General features: G+C 44.4%; 1 protein-coding gene across 1 annotated transcript in view; it reads left to right on the top strand.

The window, feature by feature from the left end:
* The window catches only part of FGF18 (fibroblast growth factor 18), a 132,929-nt gene that overhangs the window by 46,016 nt on the left and 66,230 nt on the right, over positions 1-20,683 (top strand). Inside the window, 1 exon segment of the mRNA XM_066639214.1 lies at positions 17,077-17,257. Within this exon segment, the coding sequence (XP_066495311.1) occupies positions 17,077-17,257 (181 nt within the window).

A 20,683-nucleotide genomic window follows, 5' to 3' on the forward strand; every position in this document is an offset into this window, starting at 1 on the left:
TAGTTTGAGAAGCTGATAGAGCTCTGATTGTGGCGGTGGCCATTCTCAGAGTTCCATAAGCTATACAAGGCCTGTTTGTGTGGATGGAGAGGGACCCCAGACTCGGGTTGCTCTAGAACAGGGGTACCCAAACCCCGGCCCTGAGGCCACTTGCGGCCCTCAAGGTCTCTCAATGTGACTCTCAGGGAACCCCCAGTCTCCAATGAGCCTCTGGCCCTCTGGAGATTTGTTGGAGCCCACACTGACCCGAAGCAACTGCTCTCAGCTTGAGGGTGACAATTTGACCTCTCACAGCTCTCGCGTGAGCTGTGGGATGAGGGCTTCCTCCACTGCTTGCTGTTTCATGTCTGTGATGCAGTATCAGCAGCAAAGGAAAGGCCAGTCTTGCTTTGTGCAAGGCCTTTTATAGGCCTTGAGCTATTGCAAGACCTTCATTCATTCATCTAAGATCATCTTTAATATATTCATTTATGTAAACTTATGTAAATTTATTTAAATTTTAAATGTAAATTAATTATTTTCCCCCCCAGCCCCTGATACAGTGTCAGAGAGATGATATGGCCCTCCTGCCAAAAACTTTGGACACCCCTGCTCTAGAATTAGAGCTAATCCTTGGCTTAAAAAAAAGAGGTTATTGCTAACCTTGTGGGGAAACTGTGCTGGGTTAGTGCTTGGCAAGTAGAGCCAAGAAGCTGGAGAGATGCTGCAAGGAGAAACCTATGTGGGTGGCTGTGTAGATGCTCTTCAGGGAGCATCCCATTACCTCCTATAGGAGGCGGGGTCCAGAGCATGCTGCAGACCTGAATAAACAGGGTGACTTTTTCAATTCAGTTTATTCTTATGTGCTTTCCAGTTTAAAAAAAAAAAAAAATGAGGGAGAGAGTGAGAAATATTAGTGTGGTAATAAATAGGTACTTTGTGTATTGGGGAGAATTTCATGTAGAACTTTGGAGCGGACTTGGAGCTCTTAACATTAGACTATTCACATTCTGTCTGGCTGGTGTGAAGCTACACAATTAACTCTTTGCAGTTTTCGAAAATCCTCAAGGCGCACAGGCTTTCTTCTTTTCTCACACGTTCATACACATAACCCTGAGCATGTAATCCTGAAATGACCTTGGAACTTAATCCCCCTATGATAAACAAGAAGGATTTCTGTTTGTTTGGCTCCCCCCCCTTCCTAAAAGCCTGTTTAATCTTTTTCTGTTTCTTGTCAGTTTTACTGTTGTTGTCACTGGAACATAGCTTTTTATTGCTGAAAGTATTCTATTCAACATTCATGTTTTGTTGAGTCCCCCCCCCCCCCCCCCCAAAAAAAAATAGGTTTTGGGATTAATTTTGAAGAAGCACAAACCATTCTGATCCTTAGCCAGTATAAATTCACTTCCCTAGAGCCAGTGTTCACTTTGCATTGTGCTGAGATGTACACTGTGTATGAATTGCTTGCTCTGGATGTTTCTGTCTTGTGGTCACTTGAAAGAAGCATTAGTTGATGTGAACTCTTATTTGTTTTTAATTATTATAGAGAGCCACTAGTACCTTTTCTTGTCTCCAAGCTACCTTACAGCACCCTATGCTGCCGGTCTAGTGCCACTTCCCCATCTTCTTACATACCTTCCAACTGTACCTATTTAGTAGGTACAGAAATTGTTTCTTTCATTCTGTCCATCCTGAACCAGTTAATGGATGGACTACATTTGTTCTTTAATAGAGTTGAGCCCACTTAAATTGAGCTCACCCTGTACAACATGGATAGCCAGATGCAATGTGCGCCAAAGATTAAAAAAATCTGTATTCGTAAGGCACAACAAGAAATAGAGGGTGTTATTCCAGATGACATCCTTTGGCTTTCAAAACAGTAAGCAAAGATCCCATTCTAATGGTTTAAGCACTACTATATCTCAGTGGATTGTTGTCTGTAAGTGACAGAGATATGACTTTTCCAGGGCAAAGTCCTGAAGATTGAGTTCCCTTTGAAGTGTTGCACCACAGTCCACTTTTAGAACGACTCCCCTCAGGCAAAATAGACTTTCTCTACTTTCTCTATTTCTCAGCCTCACAGGGCTGAGTGAGACTTCAGTGTGGCAGTTTTGGGGGACTTTTCCCTGGCCAACTTTTGCTTGCTGTTTTCACTAGCCAATTGACTTAACATTTAGTTTTCACAATAAAGTACTGAGGGCTGCTGTATTTTTTGGGCAAAAGCCACATGCACAAATATGTCCAATGCAACCAGCCTTTGCTGCCCTGGGCAAAACTATTGGACATTTGCCTGTTTGACTACTGAATTCCAGCTTGCTTGAGACTCAACAAACCTGCATGGCATATACTGTATTCTAAAATTCTGAAAATTAAACGTCCGAAATGAGTATGTAGTATGCCAAAAGGTACATATACATGTAGTAATGAATTGCTATTAATGGTATTATTAATATTGATAATAATAATTTCCAAGTGGTAGGACAGAATGCCTTGTGAAGTCAGTTGGAATAGTAAACTGCCTTGCTCACCATGCTGGGCTAGTGAATTAGCTTGTTAACCATGCTTTGTCTCACTGCTCTCTTGAAAAATGCTCCCCCCCAGTGTATCTATTTAATCTGAGCAGTGTCAGATGGTTTCAGCCACTGTCCACTGCCATCTTTCCATACTGCACAAATCTGTGGATCCTCTTCCCCCTGTTGTCTGCAGTGGAACATAAGTCAGAATATTTTGCTGGATTTTGCAGTGGCTTGCTCCATTCCATTGAAGCCCTGAAGGAATTGCTGCATAGATCCTGCAGACAGCTCAATTTCCCCTTTATCCTTGACTGTTGCCTGCAACACAAACACTTACTAATTGGGAAAGAAATTAGGGGGAGGGGAAGTGTAGCAAAGCAGATAAATTGGGGACAGGATATGGATAGGAATTTAAGTTCCAATGTACAGTATATCCAAATGAGTATCTAGATGGGTCACATCTGCATCCAGATTTGCACCTAAACATGGACAACATCCCTCTGCATTTTCAGTCGGATCTGGATGAACACATGAGTGTAGAGAGCCAGGATGGTATAGTGGTTTGGGTGTTGGATTTCGACCTGGAAGATCCAGGTTGAAGTTCTTGCTCAGCCATGAAGCTTCCTGTGTAACCACTGTCTCTTAGCCTCACCTACCCCACACTGCTGTTGTGAGGACAAATGTACACCACCCTGAGCTCCTTGAAGGAAGGGCAGTATAAAAATGTGACAATATACAAACAGATTCTCATCTCTGTTTTGTCCTAATGGGTGACGTAAACCCTAGTGAAGTCTCTGGTGAGAGTTACTCCCTGGTAAGTGCAAATAGGATTGCAGCCTAAGGGCCCAATCTTATCCAACTTTCCAGCACAGATGCAGTTGCGCCAATGGCATGTGCTCTGCATCCAGTGGTGAGGGGGCAGTCACAGAGGCATCCTGAAGGTAAGGGGATGTTTGTTCCCTTACCTCAAGGCTGCATTGTTGCTGCATCGGTGCTGGAAAGTTGGATAGGGTTTGGCCCTAAGTGAACTTCATGAAAGTAAGAGCTTCTGCTAAAGCTGGAGAGCTGTTCCCCTTATGTGTTGGTGATTCTTCTTCATTTGAAGGATATAGCAATCTATTTGAGTACTGGTTTGGCACTGGCTACTTGATTGAGACAGATTATGATAAGCCTACTTGACTTGTTTAGACTGAAGTAGTTTATGGAAAATCCTCTTAAAAGAATGTTGTGCTGCAACAGAAACAGACAACCTACATTATTGCTCATTTCAAATTCTCTCACTCTCTAATTGGATCAAAGGTCCAGATAAAATTGATAATAGACACAATTTTATAAATAGTTGTTTCAGGAATAAATTGCTTGGATCTCCAGAACCTGCTACAACTACGGGTACAGCCTATTTATCCACAGATTTTTTAATCTTTGGATTTGTCTCGAATGGGGTGGGGGAACCGAAAGTCGCTCACACCTTTGCCCCTTTTGCCCTGCACTGGCATCTTGCTCCATTTCCCAGCTGCCCAAAACACTGCAAAAAGGCTCTGCCTTGCCCAGGCAGGGAAATAGCCCTGGAGTCCTGGAAGAGGTTCCCCTTGCAAAGGAACAGTAACACTCCTGGAGCCCCTGAGCCAGCAAAGAGGCTGAAGAGGGGAAGGGGGGGCAAAAATCTCTGTAGCCAGAACATGTGCAGCAAAGTGGAGCTCTCTCTTTCTCTCACTCACACTGGGGCAGGTGTGGTAGCAACAGAGGGGATTGCTTTAAAAAACCCAGGGCGTGTTTGCCAAATTCCCCCCCCCCCATTGAGATGGTGCAGGCAATCACCGGCACAAGCAACCCACCCAACTCCCCATGGTGCAGGCTATCGCAGACACAAGCAAGCCTTCCCACCAAGCAAAGTATGAGATTTACAATCTCATGCATGAGATTTCTCAATCTCATGAGAAGCATGAACCTACAATTGTCTCCACACTTTCCTGGGAGTAAGCCCCATTGACTGCAATGGGGCTTACTTCTGAGTAGGAACGCATAGGGCTGGACTCTTAAAGGATCAGCATCCCATGTGAAAGAAGCCTGGAAGCTGGCAATGGGGAGGGCTGAGTATGGAGGGGAGGGGATTGATAACAGCTGCCTTAGTTTCCTTCCATCTGGAAGTGTCAGGCTGCAGTGTATTTGCGTAACTCTATGGAATTTAGCACAACACGTTTTTTGTTAATCAGGCTGAGTCATGGAATGGAACTAACACGGATAAATAGGTTCCACCTGTACATAGTAGTAGAATGGATTGCTGAACCCCCCCCCCCCATCCCCACCACAGCCTCGGCAACCCTTAAAAAGCCTCTTTGGAAGGTTCCAACTAGAAGGTAGTAGGGTGGAATCTGCAAACCTGCTCTCTGTTGTGTTGCTTGGGAGTGCCTGCTGGATCAGGGCCAGGGCCTATCTAGTCCAGCTTCCTGTATTTCACTGTAGCCTACCAGATGCCTCAGGGAGCACAAGACACCTGAATCCTGGTGCCACTCCCTAGCATCTGGCTTTCTGAAGTAGCCTACTTTTAAATCATGGCTTGTATTCTGTGATGGACTTTCCCTCCATAAATCTGTCCAATCCCCTTTAAAAGGCATCTAGACCAAACACAATCACCACATCATGTAGCAAGGAGTTCCACAGACCAATTACATGCTGAGTAAAGAAATATTTCTTTTGACTGTCCTAACTCTCCCAACACTCAATTTTAGTGGCTGTCCCCTGGTTCTGGTGTTGTGTAAAAGGGAAAAAGTCCCTCTACCCACTCTATGTATAATTTTATATGTCTCATTGTGCAATATTTACTTTCAGTTAGGCCAGCGCAGGCCCCTGGTGCTGGAATGTTGCAAATATGCCATAAAGCACATTCATGACTACTCTTGAGCTGGCTGGGCTGGCGCAAGGATGTGTGCCGGCCTGCTGGTGCTGGATCCAGCCCACATGCCAGCCCGAAGGGGCAAGTTTGTGCCAGCCCAGGCAGGCCTGCAAAGTGGGTGGGAGAGGGTGTTGGGAGGGCAGAATGGAGGTGGAGAGGGGGCATTTTGGGGCATGGGATGGGAGGTGGATCAGGCCCAGGAGGGGGTGGAATTGGTGGTGGCTGCCTGTACCATATTCTAACCCCCACTTCTAGGCCCTGCAACCTTACATGGTTTACTCAGATTTGCGCCAACGAAATAACTCCATGAGGGTGGCTGGGGTATGACATGGGATAAGGGGAAAAATATCCCAGGTTGCCCTCCAGCCATTTCTTAATGTGCACTGGATGCTGCACAGGTTCGGATTGGGCTCCCTATCTTGCCCCCCCCCCCCCGGCTCCTTCTTTCTAGAATGTTTGGACCCCATTCTTTATGTTCAGCAAAATCTGATGTACATTATTCAGAAATAAAATTTGGGGCTAATCTTTTTTTTTTTAAATGTGACAGCAGCAGAGTAATTGGAATCGAGAGCTCTCCCAAATAGCCTATTGTTTATTCTAGACCAGTGGTTCTCACCCTTTTTAGCCTGGGACCCACTACTGAGAATGGCGATCTGTCTGGGGCCCGTTGGAAGTGATGCAGCAACCTGGAAGTGATGTCACAGCCATAAATGACATCATCAAACAGCAAGTGACATCACTGTGATGTCAGAGCTGGAAGTGATGTCATCAAGCATCACTTGATGCTTGGAAACTCAAACTGTAAATGACAAGAGACAGTATTCCAGCTCAGAAGCTTCTTCCAATTCTCCCTGCCCTCGCTACCATTGCTATCAAGCAAAAAATAAAACATCTGGAACAAAATATTTGTGTATTTATTTACTACTGTTTTTATTTCTGTCTTTATTTACAAAATCTGAAGCTACCTCTTGTATTGCCCTTGAATCTAACAAACATTGACGTGACTATTGATACTGTGCACAGCATTAGCCAGAAACAAGTGCACCCTACTCATGCACCTCAATACAAGAAGTAGCTTTTGTAAATAAAGGAAATAAAAAAGTCGTATCCCCCTCAGAAGAAAGATGAGCAGGGACGCTTCCCCTCATCTCCCCCAAGCCCAAGCACGTCTACTCAGACTTTACTCCCATTATTGGCAATGGGGCTTACTCCCAGGTAAGAGTAGACAAAATTGCAGCCTAAGAGAGAAGTAAGAAGAGGGGAAGGGTGCACATCAGAGAAGCGGCTGGGGGAGCAGCACTCTCCCTGGGTGCTTCCCCCCCACCTGCCAGGCTAGCCATCCCTCCTCCCCCACTCCTGGCTGCTCTCTTGGCAGCCAGGCAAGCAGGGATCCCCCCTCACCCCAGCAAAGATATAAAGAGAGGATGTGCTAGCCAGGGCAGGAAAGGATCGCGGCTTCCAGGTGATTTCAGAGAGGGAGAGAGGTTGTGATGCAGAGGATGAGAACGGCAGTGGGGGGGCGGCGGCGGCGATGCTGCTTTCAAGGCAGGCTCACAAGAGGGGAGATCACGCGGGTCTGCCTCTACCCACCCAAGCCCTGTGTTCAGGTCTCTGCTTACAATCTCCAGCCCAGTCCAGCTGCGGGGGGGGGGGGGGAAGCTGCTCTGTCTTGCAACCCCGAGGCAGCCCATCCTGTCAAGGCAGCCAAGCTTACAAAGGTTGGTGGGGAGAAACCTGGCTGGCTCGTCCACATCTCTCCTGGTCCTTCTTTCCTGCAATCCAAGGCTGCACTCCGCGATTGGCCCCCCCCTGAGGAAAGCCTCCAAGTACAGAGGGAGGTCCAGCTGGAAGGCAGCAGCACACTTTCTGGGGAAAAGTGGCACGCTGCTCTCTTTGCACATGTGCAAGCCACTCTTAGTTACGTCTCAACGCCAGGAAGTTTAAAATGGCGATGCCCAGGCTTTGCCCACTTCCAAAATGGCACCGCCTACGTCTTTTGCCATCTTCCAAGATGGCTGCCGTCAGCTTCTCACAACCCACCAGAAATCAGATCACGACCCACCAAGTGGGTCCCAACCCACAGTTTGAGAACCACTGTTCTAGACAGCACAATCCTACATAAACCTACTCAAGGCTCGTTTTGTTCAGTGGGACTTACTCCCAAATAAGTGTGTATAAGATTGCAACCTGAATGCCCCACCCTATCTCCTATTTATGCTACTGAATCTCCATGTATGCCAGTGTAACGACAGACCACCTGCTGATGGACATTCCGTGGACATTGGTGCAGTGTTGGGAAAATGCCATGTCAGCATATCTCAGACATCTCTCTGATACCAGTGCAACTCCTCCACTGCGTGCCCGCTCTGGTGGCATCAACTCTTCCTCACAAGCATCAAGAATGCATCTCAAGTCAGAGAACAGATGTGAATGATGTTGTCATCAAGTCCCTATTATTCTCTCTATGATTCTTCTTACTCTTCCGCAGGCAAAGACACTGTCCAGATATCAAAGAAGCCTACAGCCTATTTGAAGTGACCAGTGTGAGCCCAGCTTCTGTTTGGTGTGGTTGTTGACCTATTCATTTCAGTCAGATCCTTGTGGCTTTGCAAGCTGCATGGCAGACAGTGAAGCAACTGGTGCAGCCAGACCTCACAAGTACCTGTTATGTGCTGTCTGTTGGATAACTTGCAGTGGCACAACAGCTCTGCTGGGAGGTGATAGTTGTCAACTCCAATTGTGTCTTTTATCTTAGAGATTCGTCTCTGTAACTGTTGCAGTTCAATAAAAAAACTTTGGCTAGGTCACCTTTGTTGTCTCTTTGTTAACAGATAAGGATCCCTTTGCGATGCAGCAAAGGGCATTGGGTATGCTGAAGGGGCCTTATGTCACATGCCAGCCTACTGATCGGTCCTTGCAGTGCTCTCTCTGATAGGTCCATGTACTCCCAGTCAAGTATGCCAGTTTGTGGTGATGTAAAGTGTTAACTGTCGGATAAGGTGGTCTTTGCCTGTCTGCTTGAAGTCTGAATAGGACCGGGCTGTGAGTCTTCTAGATCTTCTTGATCAAGATCTTCTTGATCTTCTAGATCAGGGGTGCCCAAACCCCGGCCCTGGGGCCACTTGCGGCCCTCGAGGCCTCTCAATGCAGCCCTCAGGGAGCCCCCAGTCTGTTGGAGCCCACACTGGCCTGACACAACTGCTCTCAGCGTGAGGGTGACTGTTTGACCTCTCACGTGAGCTGTGGGATGAGGGCTCTCTCCACTGCTTATTGTTTCACGTCTGTGATGCAGTAGCAGCAGCAAAGGAAAGGCCAGCCTTGCTTTGTGCAAAGCCTTTTATAGGCCTTGAGCTATTGCAAGACCATTCATTCATATAAGTTCATCTTTAATATATTCATTTATGTAAAATTATGTAAATGTATTCAAATTTGAAATGTAAATTAATTCTTTTTTCTGCCAGCCCCCTACACAGTGTCAGAGAGATGATGTGGCCCTCCTGCCAAAAACTTTGGACACCCCTGTTCTAGATAGATCAAATTCCAGGGCTTCTGTAACAATACAGTCTCATTATTTATATTCTATCACTGGTGCTGCTAGAAAACTAGATCCGGCAGTGTGAGGTTCTTTCCAGGTACCTGTAAATGTGACCTGTGTGTGGGCTGGCCACTGCTAGACACTGGATGCCCGGCACCCCAGGTGAGATTGCACAGGGGGTGGGCAGAAAGAGGTGGCGATGGGGACAGGGGTGGAGGGCAGATTAGGACCAGGAAGGGGGTGGGTCTGGCAGCAGTGGCATCCACCAAATCTAAGCCCTGTTCCTTGGCTCGATCCACCTTTATAGGGCCACATGGCCTTGAGTCAGCAATATGGCTGGTCCAAATAGACCCACAAGGACATGAAGGGCTCACTCCGGGGTAAGTGAACAAATGTTCTCTTACCCTGAGGAGGCCTCCATAGGCCAAATCTCCCCCAAGCGATGCAGGAGGTGCCGTGTTGGCACCACTGCATTGCAGCATAGGGAGTTATATTAGATTGGGATGTGAGTTAATTTATGATGCTGGATCACATAATTGTTTGCTGAGAACCATTAGAAAGAGCCACTCTGTGTCTCAGTGAGCCCACAGTTTTATAGAAGCCAATTGAAAAGAAGGCTGCAAAGAAAACTGAAGATCAATATGCTGTCACTGATCTCTGGGGATATTAGTAGTATTCTTTCAATATCCAGGAAAAATGACTATATGAATGACTGAGGAACAGAAACTTGAATGTATTTGTAGCATCACTTAAGTTGCTGGCGTTTCAGAACATGTTCTTGGTTCAATGTAATAAGATAATACAAATGCTGGAATGACATCACTGTTTGGACCGTTGTTTAGTCCTTATTGAGATGTCACCTTTTCTGTTCTCTGGAGCTCCCTTCTGTTGCTGTCCCATCTCATATTTCTGAAGTCTGGCAGCTGGTGGGAGGTTTGACCCAATAGTCAACCTCTTCTTCCTGTTCAATTCCAGCTTCATCCCCTAAGTACTTTTTTACTTAGACTGCATTCACAAAGACTTTTCAAGGGAACATCATTGAATTTCACTTATCCAAAAGCACTCCAATCAATTATGTAGCAGAGCAACTCAAATTAGATTCCAAGTTGGCTCTAAATAGATTCAGAAACCATCAACAGAGCGGGGAGTCTGGAAGTAGAATGAGCCTGCATAAGGCATCCCAAACAGTCTGTATGGGGGTAGCAATACCACTGGAGACTCACAGGAGATTTTGGAAAATTGAGCCTAGTCGTACTATAATAGGCCATGCAGAAGGCAGTGCTCTTTTTAGCTGACCCAGTGTCCTCTCTGCCCTTCTTAGAATAGGGTTGGATGCTCATCCAATGCAGAGAAAACCTCTGTCACTGTCAGTTCCTGGGGTGGGTTTTCTGCCCATACTAGTGAACATTCGAAACTGTCTTCATTGGTCCAACTAATCAAGAATTGTTTGTGCTCACTGGCCTTCTAAGATCTCATGCAGAGGTCTTTGCCAGGCCTGCTCCCTGAGGTCCATTAACTGGAGATTATTGTGACTGAAAGTGAGACTTTCTGCTTGCAAAGCATGTGCTGTGCCACTGAGTTATGTGCTCTTTGCTATGCAACTTGGAACCCTGTCCTATCCAACTTTCCAGTGTCAATGCAGCTGCAAATGCAGTCCCAAGGTAATGGTACAAACATGGTCTTGAGGAGGCCTCCATGACTGTACCCCTACCACAGAATGCTGCATATGCCTCATTGGCACAGCTGTATCAATGCTGGAAAGTTGGATAGGATTGGTCCCTCAGTCTTCTTGTGTGACAGGTGTATCTGTGTCACCTTCCTTTTCTGCAGAAGACGCTTTGTAGGAACACATGCCTTATTCCATCAGCTAGCAGAGGCCTTCTCTTTCACCACACACTGGAGCACACAGTAGGAGCTATTTCGCCACAGTGCAGTCCCATTACTTGGAAGTATATGTGAATCGAGTAACCGCATTAGCTGATCTTGTGGCTCTTTCCCACTTGTTTGGTCTCCTTCTGGAAGGATGCCGGTGGAGAGAAGGTTCTAGTTTCCTGTTCAGTAAGGGAAATTGTTTCATTGCATCTTCTCATTGCCTGCAGTGAATATGTACATAATGAAAAGTGGTACTTGTTATAAGTATCAAAGTGCTAGTAATTATTTGGTTTCCATATTCACATAAATCAAGGTAAAAGGCTGCCACTCTTTTCGGTCTGTGATATTTATTGATCATCATGAACAGTTAATTACCAAAATGGCATTAATGTTGTGGTATTTGCAGTGTTGTGAAAATTCTGGAATTGGATCCAAATTAGTTCATGTATGCTGTATATCCATCCTGTTCATAGTCTGTGGTGGCAAAAAGTGACTGTGTGAATTGACCCCTCCAGTGATGACATGTGGGCAAGGCTTAAGAAGTGCATACTTTCTATCTTTTCATGTATAATCATCACTTTGAGGTACTGATGTGATTCAGAAGGTTTTTTGTGAATGTGTGTGATCTAACACTGTCTGCAAAGAAAAGCACATGTGTCTCTGTTCAATGAGAACTGTCTCAACCATGCACCTAGCTATAGCCTGAACCTATAGCCGATGATGGGTTCTGCAGTAAAGGCTGGGAGAGGAAATGGCAGCAAATAATGGCATGTTATATTTCAACACGTGCCTAAAAAAAAAAATACAGCTCTGGAGGTGGTCTTGCAAATTTTCTAATTGGCAATGTGGACTTTTGCCAAAACCATGGAAACAAAATAGTGATTAGACTTGTTTCCAGGCCTGGAAAAATGTCATCTTAGATATTTCTTGTTCATCTTAACAAAATAACTCTATGTTTGGAAGGTCATGCAAAAAATAATTAATTATGCGTTTGGCTCACTGACCAAAAGTTAAGTGTTTCCAGTGCATCAAAGAGAGAGGAGTGAAAGGCCTTACATTGTTTTAAAATCAATAAGGCTCCTAACTGGAAAGAGGTTTAATTCTTGCAAATGAATTTTCGTACTGCAACTATGCATGTCTGCTCAGAAGTAAATCCCATTTAGTTCAATAGGACCTACTCTCAGTTAAGTCTGTATAAGATTGTACCCTTAAGAACTTTAGAAAGTATTAGGCTTACATTTACAATTTTTAGGGTACCATATGGAAAATCAAATGTCTTATATGGGGGCCTAATGCATGTTACATGGCATAGGATTTTACATATGACTGTGCCAGATGTTCACTAGTGAACACACCAGTAAAAAATATACTATTGATACTCCCCAACCCCACCCCCGCTTCTGTCTTGGAGAACATGTGCGTTTCTGTTCCTCCAATCTTCTGCTGCTTCCACACTATTTATTATCTTATTTCCTAGGTCATCTTTCTCCTTCTGTATGTGATCCCAAACAATCAGGGAATAGAAAAAAAAAAAAAGAGATGACACTGTGTAGCCAATCCGATATGGCTACATGGCAACATCACTGAGGGCAAATAATCAATTATTTGCCCTCATATAGACTGGACGTTGGAGGGAGCAAATATTATCCTGTTGTCAAGGCAACCAGGACAATTTTCCCTTTCTTGCTGTATTGCTGTTTGATGCAGTTTGATTGTCTATGGCAGGGGTGCCCAAACCCCAGACTTGGGGCCACTTGTGGCCCTCGAGGACTCCCAATCTGGCCCACTGGGAGCCCTCAGTCTCCAATGAGCTCTGGCCCTCTGGAGACTTACTGGAGCCTGTGCTGGCCCGACGCAACCGCTCTCAGCGTGACAGCCAACTGTTCGACCTCTCATGTGAGCTGTGGGACGAGGGCTCCCTCCACTGCTTGCTGTTTCATGTCTGTGATGCAGCAGTGGCAGCAAAGAAAAGGTTGACTTTGCTTTGTGCAAGGCCTTTTATAGGCCATGAGCTGTTGCAAGAACTTCATTCATTCATATGTTCCATCTCTTAATATATTAATTTATGTAAATTTATTCAAATTTGAAATATAAATTAACTCTTTTTTCCCCCAGCCCCTGACCCAGTGTCAGAGAGATGATGTGGCCCTCCTGCCAAAAAGTTTGGACACCCCTGGTCTATGGTGACAGGGAGCATCTGTCCTATTGCCTAGGAAACATAGATGTATTCTTTCCCTCCATTCTAATTGAGGATCATACAGTGGCCAAATATTTATGCCCTTCTTTTACAGAGCCCCTCAGAAATTGCTGAAAGGGAATGCTGTTCATGGAGGGGGGGGGAGTCAGTGCAAGTGTTCATGAAAGCATCCCCTCTTCTTGGTTCAGCCTTAATTTTTCTCAAAGCAGTATTTCTGAAACTGTGGGTCAGGACCCACTAGGTGGGTTGCGAGCCAATTTCAGGTGGGTCCCCATTCATTTCAACATTTTATTTTTAATATATTAGACTTGATGCTACCATGGGATGTGACTGCATTTGGAGAAATGTTACAGACCCATACTTTTAACAAGCTACTATGTATATTCTTTTAACAATAATAGTAGATGGGACTTACTCCTGGCTAAGTGTGGGTAGGATTGTAACCTAGGATTGTTAAAAATTTTCCTGCTTGATGATGTCATTTCCGATCATGACATCACCTCTGGCGGGTCCTGACAGATTCTCATTCTAAAAAAGTGGGTCCCGGTACTAAATGTGTGAGAACCACTGACTTAAAGAATACCATTTTCATGCTGCTCAATTTCTCAACATGGCGAATAGAATTTCTCCATACATGCAAAGCCAAAAAGTCTAAGGGCCCAATCCTGTCCAATTTTGTTGTGCTGATGCAGCCATGCCAATGGGGCATATGCTGCAAACTTCAAGGGGAGGGGCAGTGACGGAGGGCTCCTCAAGGTAAGGGAATGTTTGTTCCCTTCCCTCAGGACTACATTGCAGCTTTATGAACTCTGGAAATTTGGATAGGATTGGGCCCTAAAGGATACATTGGATTCCTGTCTATACTGTATTCTGTTTACGGCAGTAAAGACTCTAATAGTAAATAGTTGAGCTGACATCTGCAAACATTCCAGCTGATCAGGCAACATAGAAGCCAGCAGCAAACTGTCTAGTTTCAATGACAAGGCAGAGTTATCATAAAAGTTGGGATTAAAAACTTTGCACAGTTCCTGTGCAGAAAAGGTTAAAGATACAGAAGCTGGGGGCGGGGGGTGGGGAGGGGAGAAGACAGATAGAATGGATAGAGGCCACAAAGGACTTGACAACTCTTAGCTGTGGAGTCAAAGGAATATAGGGTTGTCCCAGTTATAAAAGACACAGTTTGTCATTTCAACTACTACTGGAGCATTGTAACCTGGCAATCTTAAGGGGGCAGTGGGATCAAGGTGCTGTATTACTTTTTTCTGTTTTGGTGTCAACCAATTCACTGCAGGCTTCAAGTTTCTAGGCTTCCACCATCCCTGCCCCCCTCTCGGGCCTGAACTGCTCCCTCTCTGCCTTCCCTTCTCTGCCTTCCGAAACAGCCCTCCTCACTTCTATTCCACCCACCCCTTCACCACTTGATGCTGTGCCTGTTGGGCTGGATTCAGTGCTGGGTAAATACTTTGCCGCTGGTTGTCCCTGCTTGCAAGTCATTCCAAACATACTTTATTGCATGTTTGTGATGGCTAGCACTGGTGCAGCAGCCACTCTGCCGGCACTGTGCAATGACAGGATTGGGCCACCAAATATAGGAAGAGAGAGAGAGAGAGAGCGCACATGCACAAAAGGCATTGTCTATATGTTGAAGAACCAGAAAGGGCCTGTGTGTGTGTGTGTGTGTGTGTGTGTGTGTGTGTGTGTGTGAGTGAGTGAGAGAGGGGGGGGGTCTGTTTCTTCTGTTTCCTGATTGCAGGTTCTTTCCCTTGTCTAGTGGTCTCTTGATTTTGCGCTAGCTAAAGAACTGCTGCAGAATCAAGTGGCCCTATTGTGGGGCTATTTCCCTTACGTGGGGGAAGGAGACAAAATTCCCCTTCCCCTGAGGGAGCCGCCAGTGGCTGCCCTGTTGTGTTCAGGATGCTGCGGCAGCCATTTTTGGTGCCTTGGCAGCCCCATGCGCCAGGCAGCTCAGGATTGGGCTGTCCAGCAGTGATGTTTTCCTTTTCTGGCTATTTGGCCATAAGTTTTGATAGAAAACAGATATTTCAATGTGGTTTGTTTCATTGTATTTTCATTAAATTACACATCAAACGATATGTAATATGATGGTATTATTTAAAAAACCAAGATTTTTCTCAATTTTGGCCAGTAGTGATGTCACTCTTCCAGAGGGTGTCACCCAATGCAGTCCTCACCCCCACACTCCCCTAGTGACATCACTGACAAGCAGGAAGTAGAAGGTACACACTGGTGGGTGTCGGGTGGCATAATCTGGTGAGGTAGAAATTGGGGGTGGACCAATCTTGGAGCTAGTTCATATGTATTCAGAGAAGCAGTGGAACAAAGAAGTATGATTTACCCATAGTTCAGTGGTAAAGCAAATGTTTTCTTTTTGTGGAAGGTTCCAGGTTTCTTTGTGTGGAAGGTTCCAGGTTCCATCCTGGGCATTTCCAGTGATAAAGGTTTTCAGCTAAGAGAGTTGGGAAAGGAACCTCTGCTGGAGACCTTGGCCACCAGCTGCCAGAGAGGACAGTACTGGTCTATATAGATGAATGATCTGACACAGTATTAAGGCAATTTAGGGCACAATCCTAACCCTTTATGTCAGTGCTTTCCAGCACTGACATAAGGGCAATGCAGCTCGGAGGTAAGGGAACAAACATTCCCTTACTTTGAGGAGGCCTCTGTGAGTGACACCCAACTGCAGGATGCAGCACATGCCTTATTGGCACTGCTATGCCAGTGCTGGAAAGCACTGACATAAGTGGTTAGGATTGCACCCTTAGTCTTTTCTGTCTGCTGTCTTGCAATGTGGGCTAATGTAGTGTTTCACAAATTGTGGGTTGGGACCCACCAAGTGGGTCTCCATTCATTTCAATATTTTATTTTTAATATATTAGACTTGATGCTACCATGATATGTGACTGCATTTGGGGAAATGTTACGGATTTGTACTTTTAACAAGCTACTATGTATATGCTTTTAACATAATTTTGGGAAACTTCTTGGAAGGTGAGGAGGTGTGCTCACAAATCATAGAGTTTTCATTTTCCATTGTTTTCAATGGGAATAATGCAAACCACCTCAAGTTGGTTCTCTGACACTTTCTCATCTCCTAACAGTTTCTCCTAACTCTTCCATAGCTCTCATTCATACCGGAACAATTCAGCTGGACTTAGAAGGCAGTCATCTTATATCTTAAAAGGCATCAGAGGACAGTGAAGCTTGCCTAAGGAGAGATAAATTTGAATGGAAGAAGATGGGAAAATAGGAAGGTTAGAAAACCCATTGGGTCCAGGACACAAAAGACACATTCTCATAAATATAGTTGGCAGAGTGTGGAAATCTACATATTGCTCTCTCTCCAGGTGGATAGCAACTGTGAGAGGCCATGTTGATTAGCTGTTCTCACATTGAGGCAAGCCGTCTCAGCATGATGTCTCAATGGACAGCCTCTCTCCTTCAAGCAGGGCAGCCACAGCATGAGGTCACATTGGCAAGCCTTTCTCCTTCAGACAGGGCAGCCTCAGCATGAGGTCACAATGGCCAGCCTCTCTCCTTCAGGCAGGGCTGCATCATAATGAGGTCACAATGGCCAGCCTTCAGGTGGCTGGAATCAAAAGGTGTGGACTCAGGAATACTGGCAGCATCTCAGATATAACAGGAGGGCACCTTACAGCATTTACTAAAACTGGGCGCAGCTTGAAGGCCACAGCCTGCTCTGTTGTTTGTGCCCAGAATCTGGCATTCAGTATAGTACTTCTGAATGTGGGGGTTTGATTTCGCTATTGTGGCCAATAGGAGGCTTCTATGGGTGGCGCAGCAGAAGCCTTGAATGGATGAAACCAAGGAAAACTATGATGGGAATGACTTAGTAGGACTTGTACCACTCCCACTTTCTGGAGGCACAACCCACTACTGGTCTTGTGAGCTTAATTTTTGGTGTACCACTGATTTTTCTGCCAAAAAAACACAACAAGTATTAACTTCTTCAATGACAGTAAGCCAAGATTAGTGTTGTTTTGCATTCTGTGTATTGAAAACATTACCTTAGTTTACTCTCTGCTTTCCCTCTTTAAAAACAAATTAGATGTTTGTCGCTGAAGAGAACGTGGACTTTCGGATACACGTGGAAAATCAAACGAGAGCGCGAGATGATGTAAGCAGGAAGCAGCTCAGAGTCTATCAGCTGTACAGTAGAACAAGTGGAAAACATATCCAAGTACTAGGTAGACGGATCAGTGCCAAAGGAGAAGATGGAGACAAATATGGTAAGAATATTTATTATTATTTGTGGTATCGGATTCCAGTGACTGTAAGAGGGATGGGAGTAAAGGATTCATTGTCCCTCACCACCACCTGTAAAATGTGGAATAAATTAGGCCTAGCCCATTTATATGGTATTGGACCAATATCAAATGTCTGACTGGGCATTTAGCTTATAAGTGGGGAGGCAAACCAGAAACCTTCTGCATAGGTGAACCACTACATTTGGTGGTGAAAGAAAATAATTGAAGAGGAGGGACAGATGGTTTTGCCCTCTCAGTCCAGTTAATTTGCCTGTGGAACATCACAGCTTGTGCCAATATTTGTCAGATTATCACGTATATTTCTACAGGGCATCGATTCAGGTTTAGAGTAGGATGCAGGAAGGATGTTTCTCATGTCTGGATTTGTAGCTTCCCACATCTAGCTTGACACAAAGATTAAATTTGTGTCATTTGATGAGCACCACAGTCAGAGTGAGCACTTTTGTATAATACATTTTGTCCTGAAGTGACATTAACATATTCGTTTATTTCTTATGATGCTTGTTTAAATGTGTACCCAGTGACATAATCTGATTAAAGTGCGGAAGAGGTGACAGGAACTTCAGCAGGGCTGGGTGGCTGACTGGGTGGGTGGTGCTGGTGTAGAGCAGCTCCTCCTATAGGCTGGATAGGGTCGAGGTACAAATGGCTACTAAGAGTTGATTCTGAGAAAATGCTGGTGAACAGGATGTGGGGGTTGTTGTAGGGGAGGCTGTCAGAGGAGAACAATGCCCCTAACTTTCTCTTTGCTTGGCTCAGATGGGAAGCAGGAACCTGTAGGGCAGACCAGTGTGAGTCTTCAGTATACCAGAACAGGAGAGTTGGCTTTCACATGGGTGATGGCTGTCTTCAGATAAAAAAGGAATTCTGATTCCAAAGCTGTTAATTCCAAGGTTGTCCTCTGGCTACCAGATAGCTAGAACTTCACTTTTGCAGTCTAGGCGAAACAATTTCCTCACCCTGTTCTGCTTGTATTGGTAAAGACATCTGGATTGTTCTGTCTCATCAGCATTTCGGTTTCTGCATTGAACTCAAATGCTTGTATAGTTTTGAAAACAGCCACCATGGTCATACTCTTTGCAAGGGTACAATGTTAATTCTGAAGTGGGCAAAAATTCTGCAGCTGTGGTGTTCCATGTTTGAAGCTTCCTGCATATTAAAACCCGCATTAAAAAAACCTAACTTATAATGTGACATGCAAGCCTCGAATCATTCAGGTCTAGAATGTTTTATACATAAAAATAATTGTTGTAATACTTTTGGTTCATGGCCCAATCCTATCCAGCACAGGAGCACGGCTCCAAATGGCTACCGTGGCATCCTATACTGTAATTGAGCAGACTGGAGGTCTCTTCGGGTTAAGGGGACATTCGTCCTCTTATTCTGAGTAAAACCCCAGACTGCTCAATTGGGCTGCTTGAGTCAGAACCAGCTATTTCGCTGGCACAGACTGGAGAAGCCCTGTGTCTGGCTTTCGAGCCTGACACGATTTGGCGGAGGAGGAGGCCTCTGCTGGTTCCCTCACCCCCTCACCAATTCCCTCACCAATTGACTCTTTCTCTGCCCTTTGTCCACCCAGGAACGTCTACTCATCACCCTCCTCCCACCCCACTTGTCACGTGTGGCTTTGTGGCTCCATGCGTCTCTGCCAGGACTCTGACTGCAATGTTGACAGGGTGGTGCAGGTCTCCCCACTGGTGCAGTTTAATCCCTGGGTAGCGCAAATGTGCCTTATGGCACATTTACAACACCTGGCTCTGGGGCTGCAGCGCCAGTGCTGAGGCAGCATTGGATTGAGCTGCCTGTGATTTTAGATCATCAAATGTTAATAAAATATATTGAATTGAACTTGTTCAGTCATTTTGATTTATTGCTTCTAAAGTTAGCTAGGATCAATTTAATTAGATCTTAACTGGATTAAATTCAGCCGAATGTCGCTAACTGCTTTCCAACGATTTCACAGCAGTGTGAGACTTGATGTTTCTGAAGTGCTTTGGAGAATTCTAAAAAGGATTGTTTGTTTGTTTGTTTGTTCATTCATTTGAAAGATTTTTATCCCAACTCTAAAAATTGCGCAAGGTGGCTAATCATACAGCACAGCAAAGACCAATAAAACCACAATATAAAAATACAATAAAATTATTCCAATAGTTAATCTAATAACAATACCGTTAACACACCAACACATAGCTGCCCATGAACCCATAGCAATAAAACATTCACATCTATAAGCAGTAGAATTCATTAAAGCAAAAAAAAAAAAAAAAAGCACAAATAAAAACAGTCCAACAGCAGCAATAAAAGTATCACAATAAAATATCACATAAAAGAAGTAGTAAGCAGAGCCACTCCAGTAAGAGCCTGGATGAACTAATCAAAAGCACTTATTAATCAATTAGGTTTTTATCTTGTAATTTTTCAAGATGGAGTTTTTCCATTTAGGAAAAAGATGTGATATTATTTCTAACTTTTCACACTCTTATTGCTGATAAAGGGGGAAAAAATCCCTAGGAAAAAGAGACCCATTCCCTGGTATCTCACACTGATGGTATAGATAGGAAAGATAGCAGTCTGCATCCTGAAATACTAGATTTTCACTGCACAAAAGGGGGAAAGACATTCTATACTGTTTGTTCACTCTTTGTGTGTGGTTCACTTGCAGGGCTGTTACTGCTTAGAGTTGGAAAAGGCTTGTTTGTATTTCATGGTGGTGAGATTGTATTTCAAAGTCTCAGGCTTCACTATTATGTTAAAAGGTAACATTAAGGTTTCTGTGTACTGGATAGGACTGTGTCATGCATGGTTAACACCTGAATGGCCTGGTGAGAACCACCAAAATGTCAGAAAAATGACCAATTATATTTATTTATTTATTTTATTAATTTATAGCCCAACTTTTTGCCCAACAGGCACGGGGGCAGCTTACAAAAAATTTAAAAATACAACATTAAAAAACAACCATTAAAAACAATTTACAATAATTAAAAAATCTAAAAACAAACAAACCCTGTGGATTTTCATATAAAAAGCAAGAAGCAAGAACGCCAGCCAGCCAGTATATGTAGATATACTCTACTGATAGAGTAATGCACAGGACACAGTGAAGTTGAAAATGAGTAGGAATGCTGGATAAAGAAGCTGGGGAGTGGTAATCATTGAATATTATTATAATAATTATATTATTATAATTAAATTAAATATAATAATAATAATAATAATAATAATAATAATATTTATATACCACTTTTCAACAAAAAGTTCACAAAGCGGTTTACAGACAAAATCAAATAACTAAATGGCTCCCTGTCCCAAAAGGGCTCACAGTCTAAAAGATGCAAAACACCAGCAGGCAGTCACTAGAAAAGCCACTGCTGGGGTAAGCAGGGC

This window comes from Tiliqua scincoides, chromosome 1, assembly GCF_035046505.1.
Source record: "Tiliqua scincoides isolate rTilSci1 chromosome 1, rTilSci1.hap2, whole genome shotgun sequence".
NCBI classification, from domain to species: domain Eukaryota; kingdom Metazoa; phylum Chordata; class Lepidosauria; order Squamata; family Scincidae; genus Tiliqua; species Tiliqua scincoides.